The 21742-nt window shown below is 40.2% G+C and overlaps 1 protein-coding gene across 12 annotated transcripts in view; it reads right to left on the bottom strand.

Moving 5' to 3' along the window:
* tns1b (tensin 1b) overlaps positions 1-21742 on the bottom strand; it is a 146845-nt gene that overhangs the window by 105683 nt on the left and 19420 nt on the right. For 9 of the 12 annotated variants that reach the window (XM_026296460.1, XM_026296466.1, XM_026296468.1 and 6 more), the window contains exon 2: positions 3498-3612. In XM_026296460.1, coding sequence (XP_026152245.1) covers positions 3498-3612 — 115 coding nt within the window. Of the gene's footprint in view, positions 1-3497; positions 3613-3813; positions 3835-18149; positions 18231-21742 lie in introns of those variants that run through there. The other 3 variants (XM_026296463.1, XM_026296465.1, XM_026296471.1) reach the window with 2 other exon arrangements.

Here is a 21742-nt window from a genome sequence, read left to right as displayed (position 1 = left end):
TGCTAAAGTCTGAATTGAATGTTACCATTTAAGGGAATAACAGCTTTTATTGAGCTGCTCTCAAACACAAACAATCCACTTCATCTGAACTGTACTACAGTGAATGAATAGAAAAGCCAGTTCCTGCCCTCAGGCCTATTCTCCAAAAATACCTTACCACTGAGGGGAAAACTGCAGTTCTGACCTGCGTCAACATGCTATTGTCAAAGTAAGTAACACCTTGTATCCAGGCAACGGCTGAAAAAAAGAGGAAGTTCAAGCACTGGTGTTATTCTGAGACCATGTGACTACAGACTGTTAGTAAACAAGAGCATGAGAAGGGAAGTGCTGTAGGACTGAGGGAGTGTCTGGATCCTGTAAGGCTTTGGTCTGAACAAGGATCCCTTTGGTGTTACAGTGTGCATGTACCTTCAACAATCTTTAAGATTTATTTCAGCTTTGAATGCTTTTCATATTTCAGTCTTTCATATATATGGTTGTTGATTGTTTTTGAATGAAAAAAAAAATCTCTGAACAGCTACAGCAGTCTTAAACTCGAGAAATATGTTGAGATTTTTGGGAAATACAATGAATGAAATAGCTACATGAAGCTAGAACCAGCAGTCTGTCACCTTAGTTTAATACAAACCTTAGAAACAGGGGCTCTCCTTGGCCCTGCTGCTCAGAGTCAGCCCCAGCACTGTGGGGATGTGTTAGCAGATAATGAGCAATGTCTGCTAATTTACCAGAAATTATTCTAAAGGTGGTTTGATCTCTATAAATATGTATTCATTTGTCAACATGGGTTACTAAGCCTAGAATGATTTAACATAATAAAGTCTAGGGGTCTAAATACATTCTGAAGCCACTGTATAATCAGACCACTGTTTCAAGTATTTCCTCTCCAAAATGCTAAAGTATTCTAACACTGAAGTATGGTTCTGAACTGCAGTACATCTATTCTTCACCCTTTGACCCTGTCACTCAATTCTGCTAGCTGTTTCTAGTTTTGGCAAAATAGGAACCTAATCATAAGCCAGGGATGCAGACAGAGAAAGAGAAAAACAGAGCATCTGATTTCCAGGCAGAAGTCTACTGTTTATTTTACACAAATACACAAACATCATTTGCTTGGGCACATGACCAATCCCAGAATCCTACTAAGGTAAATTAAATCAGGAGAGAATCTTGTCATGATGGTTTATTTCCACTATAAATCAGTTCTACAGGACATTACACACAATTTTGGGTCTCAGATGCTGTCCAGGGTCCTTTTATGAAAGTAACTGTACACAAAACTGAACATCACTTATCCTGAATAGAGCAATGGCAGGGATTTCATTCCAAAATGTAACAAATCACTGTAGGGTTAATCATACATTATAATGGAGTGATTTGTTTCTTTTAAATGTTCTAATTCAGTCCAGAGAGTGAGATTAGCTTTCCATGGATTTAGCAGATTTTGTTAAATTTGCAGGGATACATTCTGCACAGAACAAACACAATCCAGTTCACCCAACATTACCTAATCTAAAGGCACTCTCTTTATGATTACACTCAGCATGTGTAACAGAGAGGCCAATCTGAGATTAACTGACATACACAGCACACTGCACAACCCACGGACATCTGGATTCACCAGTTAGATTAGAGAGTAAATGCTGCAGGTTAAATGCCGGTTGTGAGTTGTAATTTGAATTTATCCTGTAGCCCATTCTTTAACTATGTAAAGTATTCTGTGCCAACCAGGTCTTTTCATGTGACAATGTGCAAAGCATGTAACACCCAGCTAGTCAGTTCAGTGGCCACCCCAACAGACTGATGTTTTACTGACGTATCAACATCTGTCTGCTATGTAGCAGGCAGCGTCTGCAAAAAGACTAACCCTGAATTAATGATGGTAATAAATTATACATGCATAGCATGTGCTAGAACAACAGGAATTTCTGTCTCTGTCTCTTTAGAAGCAAAAAGGATTTCACTTTCACTTTTTTGCTTTGCCCTATAAACAACTAAATCTATCCTCGGTAGGTTTGTGAAGCTGCAAGCAGAATATTCCCTCCTGGTGTGCCAAACCAAACAGCCAGCCATTTCCGCCTGGTTTCATTTGACGTTATCTGTCTGAAAACAGACATGTCCACTACAGCATGACGTGCTGAACAGATCAGGATCATATACTCTTCAGTTTTGTTTTAACCCTCTTGGAGTACTGCAACCAGCTGTGAATACTGTAATGTATTAAAGTTCCTCTGTTACTTTCCTGCAATTGTTTGATGTTTCACATTATACTCCAATCACACCCAAGTGGCATCAGCGTAAGCTTAAAAAAACAGGAGCAGAAAACACTGCTTGAGATGGAGATCTGGATAAAGTTACATTAGTTTAAGGAAAAACAGAAATTAACATTTATTTAGAAAATACACGTTGCCATGGAGCAATGGTGGCTGTCTTTTCAAAAAGTCTTGAATCAAATGGAAAAACATTGTTGCATCTGTTTGCAGTAAGACGTCATGCAAATCACTCAGCTTAGAATTGAGCACTTTGGCTGTTCTGTAAACACCATTAAGGAAATAGAGAAGCTGTTAACCTTTAGCCTCTGTGCAGCCTCTTTTGCCCTCCTCTGTCACTGAACTGATACAAAGATGACCCCAGGTAACCTTGTACAACCCCTCATTCAGACAACTGATGGGTGTTGTAATAGATATTGCCTTCATTTCCCTGTAGGTCAAAACAGTTACTGCAGATTCCCACACATTCAAGTTTACATTACACATCTACTAAATGTTAATCATGTCGCTTGCATTAGTTTTAAACAATGGGCCAGAACAGAATACATTTTTGACCTGAATCGACCCAAGTGTGACAGGGGTGAAAGTCAACTTTTCACGAATATCCTAAAAATAGGATGTGATGAGATTTTACTCCTAACAGATTTCTGACTACAAAATGTTCAACTGCTTCTTCCCTGTAACCCTCCGCCACAACTCAGCAAGGAACTTCTATCCTGGGAAACTGGTCTTAAAGATACCGACTCCAAAAGTGAGACTTTTAGTGAGACAGCTGAAGCTTCCTTTGTGCCTCAGACGAACTTTGGTGTGCATTTTTGCACAGAGCAAAAGGCCTGCATATTTTATTTCTTTTTTTCTTTCTTACACAGTCAAGTTTCAGGTCAAAAGGCTCAGTGCGGAGTAGGAAAAGTTGCAAGAGCTAAGAGCAATTCTCACATACATAAGGGAAATTGAAAAATCCCAAATTTTCCCTTTCAAACCTCACTACAAGAAGAGCAATAGATGAAAAGCACAATAATGTGCACCCACCCCTGACTTTGGCCTACTGTAATTAGTTAGAAGGCTGAAGAAGTACCTCTGCACTACTGTTATATACTTTAGCTTTAACACAAGGCCAAAAATGTATGTTTCAGCAGTGTTTGGTTCCCCTTCATGGTGATAAAATAAATGTCAATGGGATCTCCACAAGAACAGTCCAAAAGACCAGAGTTTCAGTGTGCGGTGACTGACCTCGGCAGATGAGCCCGTCCTGGATGATGCTCTGCTTACAAACGCTGCAGTGCTTGGCCTTCTTGAAAGTCTTCACCCGGAACGTATGGGAATGACGAGCCTCCAACTCCTCTGGCTGCAGTTAAGAAAACAAAAACAAAAACAGATGTTAGTGTTAAAATGCTGGGATCAGGGGGGATTTCAATTAATGTAAGTGGTCTAAGACAATGGTACAGCTATTTTTGACTTTGCAAAAATGTATTGTACTTTCCAAATAGATGCATTTTATTTAAATGGTCATTTGTGAAGTATTAAATGAACACGTTTACACACATACATCCATAGTCACACTTATCTCAGAAGCTGTTCCTTTTAGAGAGCATCAGAGGCAGATGGTGAGAGCTTTCAGTTCTGTATGCTACATAAATGTTCAAAATGTCCCCTAAACGTCATCCAGTAAGTGAGGTTGCAGGTACTCAGTTGGCAGAAGTAGAGAAATGATAAAACAGCTTATTCTCTGCTGTTTTCTTTCTTTCTTTCACCCTCCTCCTCCCTTCCCCTCCCAACTTTTGTGTTGTCATCTCTTTCCCCTCCTTGCAGGTGTTTTATGCAACTCTGGAGAAACTCTCTGACAGTACTCCCCACCCCTGTTAAACATGCCTGTGTGTCTGTCTGGAGTCTGCTGTTTTTCCTCTACTGTATACCATCAACCATCCCTCCCCCAAACCCCTTTCCTGTCTGCTTTGTAAACCTGGCATTGAGGAATGATGGAGCGCAAACAGGAGAATCAACCTTTGAAAGTTTGACTGTTTCCTGCTGTGTCTTTACAAGGAGCCTGCATCGTGTTTCCATTTGCTCCCTAATGACCGACCAGGGGGATATGTGACATGTATGTGGTGTGTTTGCTCAGCTGGTCCCCAGTTTAGCTTTGACATTCATCTATGGGATTAGTGAATCCCCTCGTAAGATAGACTACCTTACTAAACTCTAATTTTAAAGGCAAAAAATAGGCTGTAAAAGTACTGCGCCACAGCAGTTTTTTTACTAAATCAAATACAGTGAAATACAATTTGACATAACCCATAATTAACTGAGTAAAATTCAAAGTTGGCACAACACAGAACAGAATACAAAAGAAAATTTACAGGAATGCATTTTCTTTTTGTTTTTGTATCCTCATTATCATCACCATGTGTAAAATGACACTATTACTGATGTGCAATTCATACATCAGTAATTCATACCAGCATGCATGCAATTCTTGCAATTACCATCAAATCATGAAGCAATGTGTTGAAATAGTCAAAACCTGCAGGTATGAATGTTGTAAGTGTTCTAGTCAGTCCTCTCTTTGATGCACCTATAAGTGACTAGGTTTTCTTTCACCTTTGTAAATCAGGAATAACTAATCTATGAACCATAAAACATCAGTGCTCACTCTCTGTTCCCCTAAAAGCCATGTTGTAGTTCACACACTGATTTTTTTTTTTGCTTTTGCTATGTTTTCTGGCATTCCTTTCCAATGGCAGTTTGAGAAACTAAAAGAATGAAACTGTCTGAATTGCCATTTCTGTAAAATGTAAATATGTTCTACACAGGGATTAAAGAATCAATACAGATGTGTTTTCAAGATAGGAGGTAACATTTTAAAATGAAATGAGGCTTCCATTAAATATATGTACATGCTGGACAGGCCATGTGGCTGGCATATTGGACAAATTCCCATGGGACTTTTCATATGTGAAGATCCATCATGAATGGTAAGGAAAATCTAGTAGTTCTCTCTGCCTTAAAGAGTTCCCAGACTACAAACCACAATAACCTTACAACCACTAATGACCATCTTTTTTCTTCTCTTCAATCCTAAAAGGCAACGTGTTGGAAAAGCAGCTTGGGGTGTGCAATTATCACACAGAACTAGCACTTAAATGACAAAGCAGACCCATATGTCACTCCAATCCTACAGGCTGTCTTTTTTCACATCTCACTCTCCTCCCTCCTGTTATTACCAGGAAAAAAACTGCTGAGCTGCTTGTCTGTTTCCCATGATGTCTTATTTCCAGGCAGTGCAGGATCCAGTTAAAAGACAGCCTTCAAACTGAGAGCCTCCAAATGTCCCTCTGATGTCCTCATTCCTGATCCTATCCATCCTCGTCACTCCCAGAGAGAACCTCAACATCTTCAGCTCTGCTACCTCCAGCTCTGCCTCCTGTCTTTTTCTCAGTGCCACTGTCTCTAAACCAGACAACATTGCTGGTCTCACCACTGTCTTGTCCACCTTTCCTTTCATTCTTGCTGAGACTCTTCTGTCACACATCACACCTGACACTTTCCTCCACCCGTTCCAAACAGGTATGGTACAATATAAAAAGAATGAGCACCAAAACCAGGTTTAGACATCCATTTCATGGAAAGCCATCCAGCAGCTGTGAGATATAAAATTAAAAAAGCAAAAATGTCAACTTCATGATGGCACAAGGGAAAAAGTCAACATCAGTAAGTGAACACTTTGCAAGACAATGACTGAGCCAAAACCAAAAGCATTAAGATTCTGCAGTAAGATGGAGCACTGAGTAACATACAGGCTACTGTATAATTATACATTACAGTCTCTCAAAATTGGCGGTTTTCCATCATTTCTGAGCTCATATGGATGTTTAGGTACTCAAACTGATATTATCTCTGGTGTTCATATTGTTCTGTGTGACAGTTCAGTGTTTGTATTTCAGACAACATGGCAACAGCAGGACAGTCGTCATTCCCAGCTACGCCTTACCACTACATAACATGATTAGCTTAATCTAGTTAGGCTGAAATAATCACCATGGCTGTGCAGGACCTGCCATGTTGGCAAGAGGCTTTTCTAGAGAGGGGTAGAGGTCTCTGCCTGGCATCCATACATTGTGTTATCCAAGGTGCCACCATACCAAGGCCATGACTGCCACCCGCTGAGTTGGGAATCTGGACATGGATTTTGGGGAACTGGAAAGGGGTGATAAGTGGGCTTAATGGTACTTGAAGTATGTGTGGGTGAATGTGTGTATCTGTCAGTCCAATATTCCAAGGTGCACCCTGTATAGTAATTCAAATGTCTAAGTGACTACTCTCAAACCTCATAATCCAAAACAGTTTTGGGTCCAAGAACATGGAAGTTTTGGGCTGCAATGAAGTAATCTGTATTGGTTGTAACTATCACAGAGATAGTTGGGACAGGATGTTTTTGTGATGTCTTTCTTTCTTTCTACTTTAGAAAAATTATTATCAAAACATGCATTCTATCAAATATTTTTTATCTGTGGTTTTGTATAATGACTTATCCATACAACACATTTCCCAGATTTCAAATCAAATTACGGCTTCAACCTGGGGTGTAACTTGTTAATCAACCATAACAATGAACAATGTTTTTCCACTGTAGATGAGTTTCAGCCACTGCCTTTAATGCCCTGGCCCACGCAGCTTTATCACATATCAATTAAACTTCCCTGAAAACAAGCCCCAGAGTGTTTTTAATTAACAGTAAATGGTAAACATGCAGTTGCACAAAACTTTAAAAAGTACATTGTTTAAAAGTAAATAGTACATGGTTTAAGTACATGGTTTAAATCCCATATTAATAAAACGTCTGATAGACCAAGACAGCCTTCTTCGCAAGACCAACAATGATTTCCTCAACAGGCCTGTCTTGCCCTCACTAGAAATCCAGCCTCAGTCATTTAACCTCAACATACTATGTAAATAGAGCAATATAACAGGACGCTCCCCTTTGTGAGCCCTTAATTGTTTCCGGTCATTAGCAGTGCACCCAGCGCTCAGAGTAGATTGGGGGACGACTGGGGTATACAAGGAGTCGCTTGACCAGACATGGGTGACAAGAACCACTTTGAGGATGGTGTGCACAGAATTAAAGATTTAATAGATAGCCCTGTTAATATGTTCACAGGAGATGTGGCGGTCAGTGATGATAATGGTATTATATTTGTATAGCGCTTTTCTACACTTAAATACACTCAAAGTGCTTTTACATTATTTTGCTCATTCACCCATTCACACACACAATCACTCACACATTCATACACCAATGGAACAGCCACCCAGGCAACTTAGGGCTTGACATGTGGACTAGAGAAGCCAGGGATCGAACCACCAACCTTTTGGTTCATGACCGACCAGCATGTTGCCGGACCATGCAAATGTTTAGTCCAACACATTTGTGTCACACTCTCACACTGAAATGGGCCACAAAGGAAGGAAATGGGTTCAGACAGGCAACCAGGACCCCCAAAAGCTGGGGTCAGGTTGTACACATAGCCCTCCCCCCTCAGGTCAGGCAATGCAGCTCCTGGGAACAGGCTCCCATTCCCTTAGAGACGCCTGCATAATCTCCTCCCTCACACTCATTAGCACACATGGGCAAAACAGGGACTCTTGTGCATAACAAATATGCAAACACACACACAGATGAACACACTGTTACACCACTGCACACACAAACATCCACATATGCAGACATACATGCCCCACTTCCCAATGCTAAAAGGTCTTAAAGAAGAGAAAGGTCTCTAGCTCCCAGCACCTCCAGCATAATCCATCCCTCCCATCACCAGCTTACTTTTTCCAATTTGTCCTATTAACTGCTCCAGCATTGATTATATAAGAATTTTATCAGCCTAGAAGTATGTTTGGATTGGCCCCCGTGGCTGTTGGTAGAGTTTCTCCTAGTTATCTGTTGAAATTTGTGCCATGTCATTTTACATATGTAAATTATAAGAACCTTCAGGCAGGTGTTAAATCAGCCCGCCTTAGCTCCTCCCCCAGGACAAAGGTTCAAAAATGTGTGGTCTAAGAAGAATATGGCCATCTCAAAAAAAATTAAAGCTCCATTGATAGACTTTTTGGATCAACATAAAACTGACATAAAAGTTTTTTTGCCTTTTAAAGTTGATATGTTGAAAGTGTTATCAAACAATTCCCTGTTTACAACACTAGCAGACAAAGACCAACATCTGCAATCTTTTTTGTCTGAGTTTTTCTGCCAAATATAATTCCACATTCTGGGCTCTGGTTTGGTTTCTTTGGCTTCTTAGCTACTAAAGACACAATTGTGTATGCACACTATGTTCACCAATTATTTGCCAACTATCTGTGCACCATTTGGTGGTAGGCAACTGGTGGTGGTTTATCACAGCTGAGGACAGCTGCCTACTGCAAATATAAATGAGGCTGATAAGACCATGAGCTGAAAAATAGACAAATAAAGGTAAGTTGTAAGGCTCCTCAAAGCCAACATGGCTGGGTTATAATTCTCTGTGGAATATGGTGGCAACTTAAGCATTACAGTCATTTGATTCATTCATAAATATATTTCAGTGAGTACAGTAAAACTGAGCAGATTTAGATGTTTAAATATCCATGTTTTTGTTAACACCACTGACTACCCATCACTTACTTCATATGCAAACATGGTCAAATGTAGCTTTCCTATATGCTACAAATGTGAGATCATATTTATTTGTGGTTATAATTTTGACACAGAGGCCCACAGGAAGTAAGCCTAATGTTGGATGGATTAAAACAAATCTGAGATATTCCATTCCTTTAAATATACAGTGACAGTGAGCCTCAATGAGAGAAAGGAAAACCACCAGACAAGCAGATGGGAAAAATAAGATGGAAAACCTGCACAAACTGACTGCCATCCATACTTGCAACTACAGGCCCTTGCTGAATTGTTTTCTTGCTGGTATGTTCATAATGTACATTACACATAAACTGATGCATGATCCAGTTTGGAAAATGTAGCTAAAATTTCAGTCATGTAACAAAAACACCTTGGTTTCTCTGTCCTCAAAACCACAAATACATCTCAGCCCTTTAGCAACACATAATTCATTGCAAATTACTGTAAATACCACTGGTGACTTCAGAATGCGTTAGGTAATGCTATACTATGGAGATAAACCATTCCAGATTCTTCTTAGCAACAGACATTTTAGACATTAGGGTAACCAAGAAAGGACTCAAAACTATTCTTTCAACTACTGTAAATTCACGGTTCAATGTAGTTCTGACTCAGAATCAGAACTGACTCTGACAGAACCGAACATCATCAAGGTCCTGTCAATTATAACCAGACTAAAGCCTTGACCATGAATGTCTCTACAACCTTTCATTGCAAGCCTATCTAATTTCCACTTCTTGTCATTTAACAATCGGTCTCAGAAAAAGATTACAGATCATTATTACAGCATCATTACAATATTACAGCATTCAGACCCAAAACAGCTTGTTTTATCCAGTGTTTTGTAGTGTAAGATGGAAAGACAAAGTCAACAACAACACATTCACAACACAACACAAGGAAAGGCAGGTTAAGGCTGAAAGACTTACAGGCAAGCCACTAGACGAGCCAGACGAGCACGAGCAGTCTGGCCTCCCATTCAGCACCGCAGTGATTTCCTAGTCTGAATGAAGTCAGTGAAAAGCATAAACACACACGCATCATCACCCCCTTCCAACTATTATTCATCCCGGTGCAGCCAGAAGACTGTACGAGACCTCTCCAGTCAACTGGGTTAATCAGCCATTGATGCCGCCGTCTCTCATATGGGACACCATATGTATGGATGAACAGTTTAACAAGACACACTGAGGTGACCACCACATGTCTCCATCTGTGACTGTGCTTGTAAGTGTGTGTAAACAGTATATGTGGCACCCGCTGACTCAGTGAGGAAGAAAACAAAACTAATTGCTAAGTAATGCAAAGGTTATTCTTGTTTTCCTATTTTTGCAAAATACTTCCCAAGGTCCTCTCAGCACACCACTTTTCTCATGTTTTGTTCTAACCCCCCACACCCTTCCCACTGTGCATGTTCCCCTGTTACAAGGGAGCCATTATTCATCAATCTCAGTTAAACACAAACTAGCTGGGGCCAACTAACCTTTGACCCATCTTCACTTCTCTTCTTCCCCACTGTCTGAACTCTTTCCCCACTTCTCATCCTCCTCTAGACTCATTTGGATTGAAACAAATCAGTCTATATACTTTTAAATTACTTTTTTAAAAATGTTGCAATTGAAACACATCTGTTTGCAAGGTCTATTCTCTTTCTGTACATAAACTGTATTTATAGTTCATTTCTTTCAACCCATGCCTCCATGCCTTCTTCTGCTACAATTCTGCTTTATTCCCTTTTTAACAAAGAGATCAGGACACACTCGAGACAGAGCCCTTAAGACATGTAAACTGTGAATATGATTTGCTGTCCAAATTAAATGCAAAACAAACTGGCTAAAGTGTCTTTTTAAAATGTATTTATCAAGTTGAAATGTACTGCCAGTGGATGATGCCTCACAGCAAGAAGGTTCCTGGTTTGAAACCCATCAGGGGCCTTTCTGTGTGGAGTTTGCATGTTCTCCCTGTGCTTGTGTGGGTTTTCTCCAGGTACTCTGGTTTCCTTCCACAGTCCAAAAACATGTATGTCAGGTTGATTGGTGACTCTAAATTGCCCATAGGAGTGAGTGTGAGTGTGTGAGGTTGTTTGTCTCTATGTGGCCCTGTGATGGACTGGTGACCTGTCCAGGGTGGACCCCTGCCTTTCACCCAAAGAGAGCTGGGATAGGCTCCAGTAGATCCCTGTGACCATAAATAGAAATGTAGGTATAGATAATGGATGGATGGATGGATGGATGGATGGATGGATGGATGGATGGATGGATGGATGGATGGATGGATGGATGGATGGATGGAAATGTACTGCACATCAGAATTATATTACTACAAATTGCACTGTGGATTAGTTTCATATTAAGTATAAGACAAAAAGTAACAATTAAATCTATCGTACTGTGTACATTTACATAGAAGACATAGTCTGGGCTTATGTTAGATAAATTTATATGCAACTTATTTAATCATGTCATTGTTTGTAACTTGTGTAAAATGTTTTCTGTGACATTTCAGAGTCAGAATGAGATATTCAGAAAATCTGCATATCTGTGCATTAAGCAGTGCAGTGAGTGTTGTGATCGAAGGCTGGTCCCTGACAGACAACAATGCTATCTGAAGGATGTTAATGTTAATTGTAAAGCAGTAGTAGTTTTCTGCTTTAAAAAAGTAGCAGCTCAGTGACTCTTAGGAGATTTTCTTGCTGTCCTGAAGGGTTTGTAAACAAAGTCACTAAAAATGGAAAAATGGAGTGTATATAAAAATGCATCTAGAAAGAATAAGCCTGGTTCCAATAGAGTATTTAGGCAGTCTATCCTGAAAAAATCCAGTCAGCAGTTGAAGAGGGAAGTGTCCATGAATCAGTTGACAAGTGCAACAGGCAACAATTCGCAACTAAATACCAGCAAGATCCTGCCTCCCTTCTGCTCTCCAGTTCCCACTAACCAAATGGCCTTACAATGAACAGTCACCTGCTTTTCATTTGGGGGTAAAATGGGGGCTTTTGCATTTCTGTTGGGCTTCTTTTACAAACACAAAAGCTTGACATAGCTAAAGATTCTTTGTCACAGATCAGAGCAACTAAAATAGATAAAATAAGTTATTTTATTTTAATGAGAACAATAATGTCATATTTTAAAGGTTGTCATCTACACTGCTTAACATGCTCATATCTTTGTATTCAAAGCTGAGTCAGACGACAATTGATGGGAACCTTGACTACTGTACATTTTGCTACAGTAATTCCCTGTTAATGCTGTTTATGAAGACCCAAATCACATGTTTGATGTGTCACGTGTCTGCAGTGCAAAGGCTGTACAACTAACTTTTCAAGTCCAAGAAAACCTGCAACGTGTCCTTAAATCTGTGGTGTTTATGGAAAATAAAATTAAACCTAGAAGATCCATTTAAAGAATAGCAAATGAAAAATAAACACACTGTTTGTATTCTCAGATCATTTTGAAATAACTTTCTCTTTCTGGTTTTGATTCTCAAAATACCTAAATGAGCCCCAGAGAAAACCAAGACAAAGCCAATGTTGTTTTAAAAGATGATTCTAACAGCCAAAGCACCTCAGACATCTCTGAAATAGTTAGAGAAATAAATAAAGCAAATGTCATAGTACCAAAATATTATACACTTGTCATCATAAAGTCCTGCATTAAAGAGCAGAAGGAGCAGTAAGTAACATCTATGTACTTAATCTACAGTGGAGAATAATGCTACAGTATATTTAGCTCTAGTCTCTTGATAAGCTATGCTTTGCTTACTGATGATATGTCCAGCTTTTCATTATATATCTACTTCTTCTTGCTCTTTGTGTGTTATACTGTATGTCCTCTTATCTTTGTGTAGTCGGTTGTTTTGTGTGTCTCCGGGGACCATAATCTGACCAGCACTCTGTGTGTAAAATGAATTCTTTATTATCATTGTAGCACAAGTGATATGGTCATTTCCTGGCCTGAAATCAGGTATGTGTGTTCAAATCTTACAACAAATCTATTTTAAGCAATTCATACAAGTTCAGTTTCATTTGTTTTCAGGGAAGATCTCAAAATTGCCTGAGATAAACTCTTTTTAACGAAAGCAAAGCTCTGAACTTTCTCTCGCAGTACTGTTATATAAGCAGCCTATGAAAATAAATTATACATAAAAGAAAGATGGCTACAAGCCCCAAATGAAAGTAAGAGGAATGGTTTTTGTCAATAGCATGGATGCCTAGGGATAAAACAGGTTTAATCAAATTTCATCATAAGAGCTAACTGCTGAGGGAAAACAGCACATGTTCCATATCACACTGGGCTGGAAGGGGCTCAGACTTGGACAAGACTGAAACTAAAACCCTAACGCCAAAAAGTTCTCTAGGAAGAATGGGGATATTTTGGGGGATTTTGTTCTTATGATTAAATCTCATAATTTCCAGCAGAGTGCCTCTTCTGTTCTTCCAGATTAGATGAAAACTAATTTCTGGATTGTTGCCTAAAATGCATAAGGAAAATCAAATAAGTCCAACAAGGATTTATCCAACATGAAATGCTGACAATACTGCAAAAGATGTCAGCTTACTTGAGTATGAATTAGAATAACTGTAAAACTGAAATCAAAATCTCAAAGGGATTTAAGTTTGAGGGATCCCAGACAGCACAGCAGGATGTTGTTAGCGTCATTTCCAATAAGGATTGTTTGGCCTCACACTTGAATGCATAGGTATCCACAGGATCCTCAGGAGGTCTTAGATCACATCAAGAGATGGAGCTTGGCATGGCATTAACAGGTTCTGTAGTCATCTCTCTGTAAAGACCAATGACTGACAGGTTTGACAAATGGCATTTTAGCAAGATCTCGATCTCCTCAAACAATCCAGAGATCTAAGTCAAGAACTGAACACTGGTGTTACAGAGAAAGCTCCCAGCTCATACTCCCAATCTCTGCAGAGTGCAGGGCTTTCATATTCAAATGCACATATGCTCAAGCTCTTGCATTTTAATAAAGTGACATGTTTACTGGATCAGTGTTGGTGCTTTTTCACTTAACAATGTCTTGTTAACATATTGTTGACAGGTTTAACTTGGCTGCCCTGTTCTGCTCTAGCAGTGAAAAGCAGAATGAAGTGAAGATGATGTGAAGCACATCCATATAAGGTGACTCTGAGTACTGAATGTGGTGGATAAACGGGAACTTTTAAGGCTCTGAAAACTTAAAACATACATACTTTTCAGGGTTTTTAAAGCGAGTTTATATACAACCTTCATGGTACAACACCCACTGAGTCCACAAATGGCAGTTAGAGTACACATAAATGTTTATCCAAGGCATGGCGAAATATACTGTAACAATTAGTGAACTTCGTCAGCATGTGTGATGTCAGTTGAAATATTTATTAAAATTCTGTTAGCATTAGCTACAATAAGCTGCTGCTCATACAGACAGTTGTACATAGAAACCAGATAGTGGAAGTGAACAGTGCAGGCAGTTTTTAAATTCAAGGAAGTATATGTGATTTCTCAAAAGTTACATACTCTTACTTATAAGCTGTTAACAATTTTCAAAATATGTCTGGCCAGTGTTTGTCTGAGATGACTGTATTGTGATTTGGCGCTATACAAATAAAGTGAATTGAATTGAATTGTTTACCTGCTGACCACTCAGTTATTAGAAGAGTCCAAAATGATTCCTGTCTTGCCAATTTAACACAAAGGATGCTTGTGTTATCATCAAAATTACTGTTATTAAGGTCATTGCTGACTGTAGAGGGAAACTGCAAGGGAATAGTTGTGTGATGCCACAGCTACAGTGTTGAGTGTCCAGATACTTGTTTCTTGAATCTTAATTGTTAACAGGTCCACGACCTCTGAATAATCTATAGCCAACACTGAATCTGGGGAAACAGTTGGGTCATTTCTAACAGTGACCTTTGACCCACCTCATCCTCAAGAGTCTAACAGGCGTTTCCTTGAGTGAGGTCATTGCTGTTGATTTACTGCCCACTCCTGAACAATTTAAGTAACCGATCAAATAGTATAGAGTAGGTTGTTGAAAATGAATCGGGGGGGGGGGCTTCTATTGTGTACAATTAGAAAGTTGTTCTATATGTTTCAAGGAAAAAAGGCCACAGACCAAATAGAATTTAAATTTTGAAAGTATTAAAATTGCAACACAGAAAGTTCAAAGTACCACTATAATGGTACCACAAATAATGTTGCTTCCATTGCACCCCACAATATTGTAGATGTTGGCTTGAACAAACTTTAAAATTTTAATTCTTCTTAGAAATTCATACAATTGTTACATTAAACAAAAAAATATAGTTGTAAAGGTGCTGCTAGAGGAAAGAGCATGAGGTAACAGCTGAGAGAAAAAAGGAAACAGAGGTCAGGTAACAGAACCTAACATTTTATAAATTACGAGTCCATATCCCTGGAAAACACATCCTTAAACCTAAACAACAATATCAATTGATTGTGCCTACCATGGGACGCTTTCAGCGGCACGATTACCAGACCTTTGTCATCATGTTAACATCATAAACACAATAAAATTATGGAACCATCATGGTTTCATAATGTTTAGGTACAAAATATATTCTTTAGGTTTATTACAAAAAGTACTTGTCTCATCCTGAACTGGGAAGAGAAAAATTAAGAAAATTAAAACCTAGTCAAATTTCTAAATCCCATAACTCCCTCCAAGGAAAACCAAGAGGCCATGGGAGGTTTAAGATGAATGTGCCCAGTGAAGCATACAAAAAGCTGGGGGTCTCTTCACGAAAGACAGGGGTGAGTAGGGGGTTACACAAAGCTCAACAACTCCCATAAATCAACTGAGCAAGGGTTAAACTTCCCTTTTTGTTGTTCAAGCTTTTTCAACCGATTCGCCACCAAGGGAATACATGCAAAGCGCAACACAAAGATGAAAACAGCAGTCTTGCAGGATGGCAACAACTGAGTTAGCGTCAAGCCAAGAAGAAACTGCATGGCAAATGTATTATAGCCAAAAGCATTCGCACTACATAAATCCAGATGTTACAATTACAGAAACGTTGATGTATTTTAAAAGGGGGGGGGGGCAAACTAGCAACAGACCATGAGCGAAAAAAGAGGTTCAAAAAGAGACAAGGACTGTGAAGGGAAAGAGCCGCAAATAAAAAGAGGACAGGAAGAAATTTGGGCATAAGGCATTTTTCATCAGAACTCTGACCTTGCTTTCAGAGGCAGATGTAAAGGTCAAAGTCAGTCTGAAACAGCAACAAGAATGAAGTTTGTGTGTACCCAAGTCCCAATAAGATCTAAAGTTCCTGAGATGACACTATTTCCCAGAGTGGTCTTTTGGAGACCTAACTCAAAACCTAAATGGACTGAGTGTGTTAGATAGATATTGATCATCCTGAGGAGTTCTTTGAACTCTGACAACTCTGAAGGTTTAGCCAAGGATCAATATTTGCATTAACACAACTGTGAGGCAGAGATCTGCAATCTGTTATGTCAGAGGCCTCTGGCCAGAACAACCAACACTCTTGCACCATCCCTGCCTGCTCTGCCCTCTGATCTTGCCCAGAGCATCTTCTATATATTTCCTTTGTTCTTCAAGTTGTTCCTGTCATTTAATAGAAGGAAACTCTCCCTATTTGAAGTCAAGCTAAAAAATACATGTTGTGTATGTCGTTCATGAAGAAGGGCTGCTTCCTGCATCAGTACCACCACACTCCCTCTTAGACTTCTGACTCCTACCTTTTCATTGCTTCATAACAGCTTTTGCAGCTGCCTGTACTTACTTCTGCAGCTGCTATGGTAGGTCTATGTGCATAATGTGAAAACCTGGTCAGTCTAACAGCTATCATCAATTATCTATTCCTAAATCCCTGTAAACCTTTAACATTTGACCAAAGATTTTTTTAGTAGGCACACCGTTGGGTTCCTTTGCAAGGTACTCTTTCATAGTTAGGGATAACCCAGATCCTGATCCTAATCTGCTGGAATAAAGCATGCCCAAAGTAAAGCTGTTTAAAAGTTCACTTTAAACCTAATCTGTTGAAATAATGTGTGCCCAAATTAAGGTTGGTTTAGAACTAAAAGAAGAACTACTATTAACACAGAGGCTCAGATTGAACCCCACCCCCTTAAGTGAGCTTGCTTTGTCATACAGTGCTCTGATGCAGTCAATCAGTGACCCAGAGCTTAGCTGGGGGGCTTTGAGATTCTTTTATGACCCCCCTTTCACCTCACCTCCCGCTCCTCAAAAGAAAGAATGGTAATTAACTGATGAAGAGCTCTGTAAGATTATCCAGCCTTCTTGCCAAGAACTCCAGCGCTGTCAGTGGTGTGCAGTCATGTCCCCAAGGACCACTGCAGAATGAGGAATGATGGATCTCAATGGTCTATTCAACTATTCTCCTCTTTCATCCTCTATTCAGTTGAAGAAGAGGAAAGCAGCATGCAGGGTTGTATATTTGAGCCAGGAATGTTCTTTCATATCAGCACAGATTTGTAAAAGCACTTACAGTGTTTAAAGAGAAATGTCAAAACCACTGTCACTATGATGCTTTTAGCGTGGGCACAAACACAAACACAGGTCTTTGCTGATGACATCACAGCTCCAAAAGCACACAAGTGCACAAACAGCCCCTCGCTGAGAGTGGGAATGCGCGGCAGATTGAATTCTACAAGAGAAAAGCAAAAATAGCTGCTTGTCCTAACCACCTAGAGCGAGACAGAGCACCCACTGGGGGAAAGGATGAGAAAGAGAGACTGACGAGAAGCAGAAAAGTTTTCAGTGTGTGCATGGAGCTGTAGAGAAAATGCAAAATATGTTTCTTGAGGAAGAAAACAAAACACGGATTTGTCTCACATTTGCACAGCCTTCTATTCTCCTTTATAATATCTCCCTCATTCAAATAAGGCACCAGATCGAAGGCCCCACACAGCTGGGGTCCCAACCCTCCACCCAAACCCTGACAAGCAGACCACCCAATAGATCCCCCAGCTTAAGTTGATCATGGTGCATCATCGAGTTAATTCTGCCCTGATGGTTCGACTCACTCATTTACATCATTATTCCACAATGTTGTTGAATAAGTTGTGCAACATACATTATGAAATTTACATGGTTAGGGTTTGCACAGAGGTAACCAATGTTGTGCAAATTGGTCAGAGACAGATGATCTGTGGTGACGCTTGACACACCGTTCATGATTCTGAGAACAAAGTCCAGCTGAAAAGTTATCTCACCCAGAACATGCAGGACAGACAGACCCAGGTGCGTGCAGGTTCAGCCAGAGCAGTTGGCAGGCTGAGCGACACAGATGGCATGGTGACACAGAGGAGGGATGATGATGCTGTTGTTGCTACAGACCAGTGGGCTTCCTTAATGATAATGCAGCCAGTAGAAGAGCTGCCCAGTGCTGCGAAGCCATGACTATCCCGGACACAAACACTATCCTTCAGCTTGAGCTCCTGAACCCCTCTTCCTCACTGTATGACTTCCTTTCTCCTCCTGCCGCTCCTCTAAACTGGATACTGACTGCCTCTCCTCTGCACTCACTGTGCCTGTCTTTCTGTCTGCCAGAGAAGGTTTCACAAAGCTTTTTTTTTTTTTTTTTTTTTGAGGGGGGTATCAGACTACTCCATTTCTCCACGAGAGCAAAGGGGGAGGGGTTATTGCACTTATTATCCATCTCTTTTGCCCCTCCTCTCTCTCTCTCTCTCTCAATCCCATCTCTCCTCCCTTTTTGCCCCTCATTCTCTCCATTTTTAATTTCATTCTTTCCTGAATACCACCCTCCCTCCCTGTTGGTCCCCCTCAGCATCCACGGCACTTCACCTCCCCCTCCCTAGATTGCGCCATTGCACAGCAGTCCTGTGTATGTCTGTACTGAGCCCATTTTTAATATTTTAGAAACTCAGTCTTCCCCTGTATTCACCCCGAGAGACATGGCTGACCACTGTCATTTCTTCTGACACTGGAAAATGTTACACGTAATTGTTTTGGATGCCAGTGCAGACACCAGCTATCGAGAGTGCAGTTTTTGTTCAAAACACCTGAAATCTGTGTAAAAACTGACAAATTCTCCTTTAAACATCTATTGTTCTCAAAACTTGCTTTACCTGATGCAAAGTTGTCAACTACCCTCCTGAAATTTTAACACACTGTCTCATTAAACCCATCAAAACTGTAAGTAATTCAAGTAACATCAGTTGTAGCCACCTTATTTTTTCATGTTAGTCCCAGTCATTGAAATTTTGTGAAATTAACATGATTGACTTTTATGGCTACATGTGTTATTTTAAGTAAGGGTATCAGTCCACACAGAACTTAAATTTTGGCAGGATGGATGAAAGCAAGAATAACAAAAACAAGAAGGGTCACTAATACGTAGTTCCAAGTTTAAAAAGGCTCAGTAGTTTCCTATTTTCAGGTAGGGATTAATGAATCAACAGAAGGATGGTGGATGTGGGATCGACTCTAACTACATTAAGCATGTGTCTTCATGCTTGGAACATGTTGCCTACTGCAGTATGAAGTATGTAATAGTCAAAATTGGGGCTCTGTGGCAGAGAGGAATGACAAATAACAGACTCTGGATACACACACAATACTTGTTGGATCAAGTGATTGTATTTTAATCTTTTCCTTATATTTGTTAACAATTATGAAAATGATATAAAGCTATACAGTGTGGCCGCACCAGAGTGCAAGTGCCCAATAGTGTCCGCTCTTAGAGGCTAAGCAGGGCTGTGCCTAGTTAGTACTTGGATAGGACACCAACTTCAAAGACCAGGGGCTGGTATCCTCTGACACTGAGGTTGTGTCAGGAAGGGCATCTGGTGTGAAACTTGTGCCAAATCGACAATGCGGATCAATTTATCTGCTATGGCGACCCTGAATGGGAGTAAGCTGAAAGAAGAAAATATGAAGATATACGGCTGAGGATCAAAGTCATCACCTCACTCCATGCACACGTCACCATAAGTGAGTCATGGGCTACATGCATGTCATGAAACATTAATTTTTAAACATACACACAAAGACTCAAAGACTCGCTCACATTATAAAGTCCAGGACCACTACTTCCTAAAAATATAAACCCACTTTTCTTAATCTATAAAACTCCTCATCCATCATCTATACCCACTTATTCCTAACCAGGGTCCCAGGGATCTGCTGGAGCCTATCCCAGCTCTCTTTGGGTGTAAGGCAGGGGTCCACCCTGGACAGGTCACCAGTCCCCTATCACCACATGAATATAAAAGGAAATATACTAATAACCACCTGTTTCTCCCGCATTCTCTCTCTCACACACAAACATCTTTCTCACACAAAGACAAACTCACCAACACACAGAAACTTAGTGGCACAGAGGATTTATTTCCTGGTATTACCTGTAAGCCACCCCTACATAGACAAATTCACTAAAGGAAACGACATTAGAGAGAAAACATTCAGACCTACTCCCACTCCAACCAACACCAAGCCCATTGTTTTTTTTTTTGTTGTTTTTTTTTTTGGTGTTATTACATATCTGTGCTTTTTTTATGGCCCTCGTTGAATGTGAATGCAGGTGTTATAATCAGCCTTATTTTTAGCTGAACTTTGCTGTCTACCAGAGGAAATATCTGGGTCTTTGGCAGCTAAGGGCTCCTCACTGTTCACCAGTTAGCCTCCAGGTCTGAGCTGCCTGCTGCAACTGGAAATAGGCTTGATGAGAGCGGTGTGACTGACCAAGAATAGTAAATTCAAATGCCAGAAAACCAAAAAATGCTTAAACTTTCTTTGCAATTGAGGGAAACTGTAGAGCTGGGTGATCATTCTCTGTCAGTGCATCTCTATGAGAGTCCTCTTTCTTATCACAATCATTTGTGCCTTCTGTAATATAAAAAATACTCAGTAGTCCTATTGCAGCTTTATGTTTTCTAACATGAAACCACTTGAGACTATTTTGAAACACAACACTAAGTCACTGAAATACAAGTCACTGAATGGCTATGCCCTTAAAGAACCCATTAGAGTTTACGAAGAACTATTTTCAGAGGCAAGAAGAACCACGAGTCCTGGTGATGGTCTGACCCCACTGAGCCCTGATCTCAGCAGTGTGGAATCAGTCTGGGATCACATGAAGAGACAACAGACACTGGGACAGCCTGAGTGCAGTTGCAGCACCCACTGGTGGACACTGAACACACCAGCACCACTTTTATCATCACACACGGACACTTGTTCCCAGTATAATTATTAACTATACAAAGGTATGCAGAGAGAATGTGTGTGTGTGTGTGTGTGTGTGTGTGTGTGTGTGTGTGTGTGTGTGTGTGTGTGTGTGTGTGTGTGTGTGTGTGTGAGGGAGGGAGGTTGTAATGTAGTAAAGTGAGGGTGGGCATCTTTTCAAGGCCAATCAGATTCCTTGTGGGATTTGTTTTAGTACCTCTTTAACCTTGACCATTTGTCTTTGTTTGTAAATGAAATCCAAGAGTGGATGGTGAGGCACTTTTAAGAGGCGCAATTAAGAAGATTAACTGGAGACCAAGAGACTAAAGCAAAAGAAATGACAAATAATACAAATAAATCTGCATTCTGATGAATTGATGGACTGATAGAGATATCAGATCAGATAAACACAAAAAGATAAGTAGAGGGTTCATATATAAACAGCAGAAGGGTCTGTTCTGTCATCTTGGCTGACGTCCTAGAACCTGCTAGATGAGGGGATGAGGGGAAAGTCACTTGTTGACAGACACACTCTAGCAGCCCTCCCACCCCCACCCCACATACACACAGAGACATGCACACACCCTTTCCCACTCCCATGACTCCCATCTGTTGAAAA

Source organism: Mastacembelus armatus, chromosome 21, assembly GCF_900324485.2.
Source record: "Mastacembelus armatus chromosome 21, fMasArm1.2, whole genome shotgun sequence".
NCBI lineage: Eukaryota > Metazoa > Chordata > Actinopteri > Synbranchiformes > Mastacembelidae > Mastacembelus > Mastacembelus armatus.
This window is presented reverse-complemented; position numbering and strand designations above follow the sequence as displayed.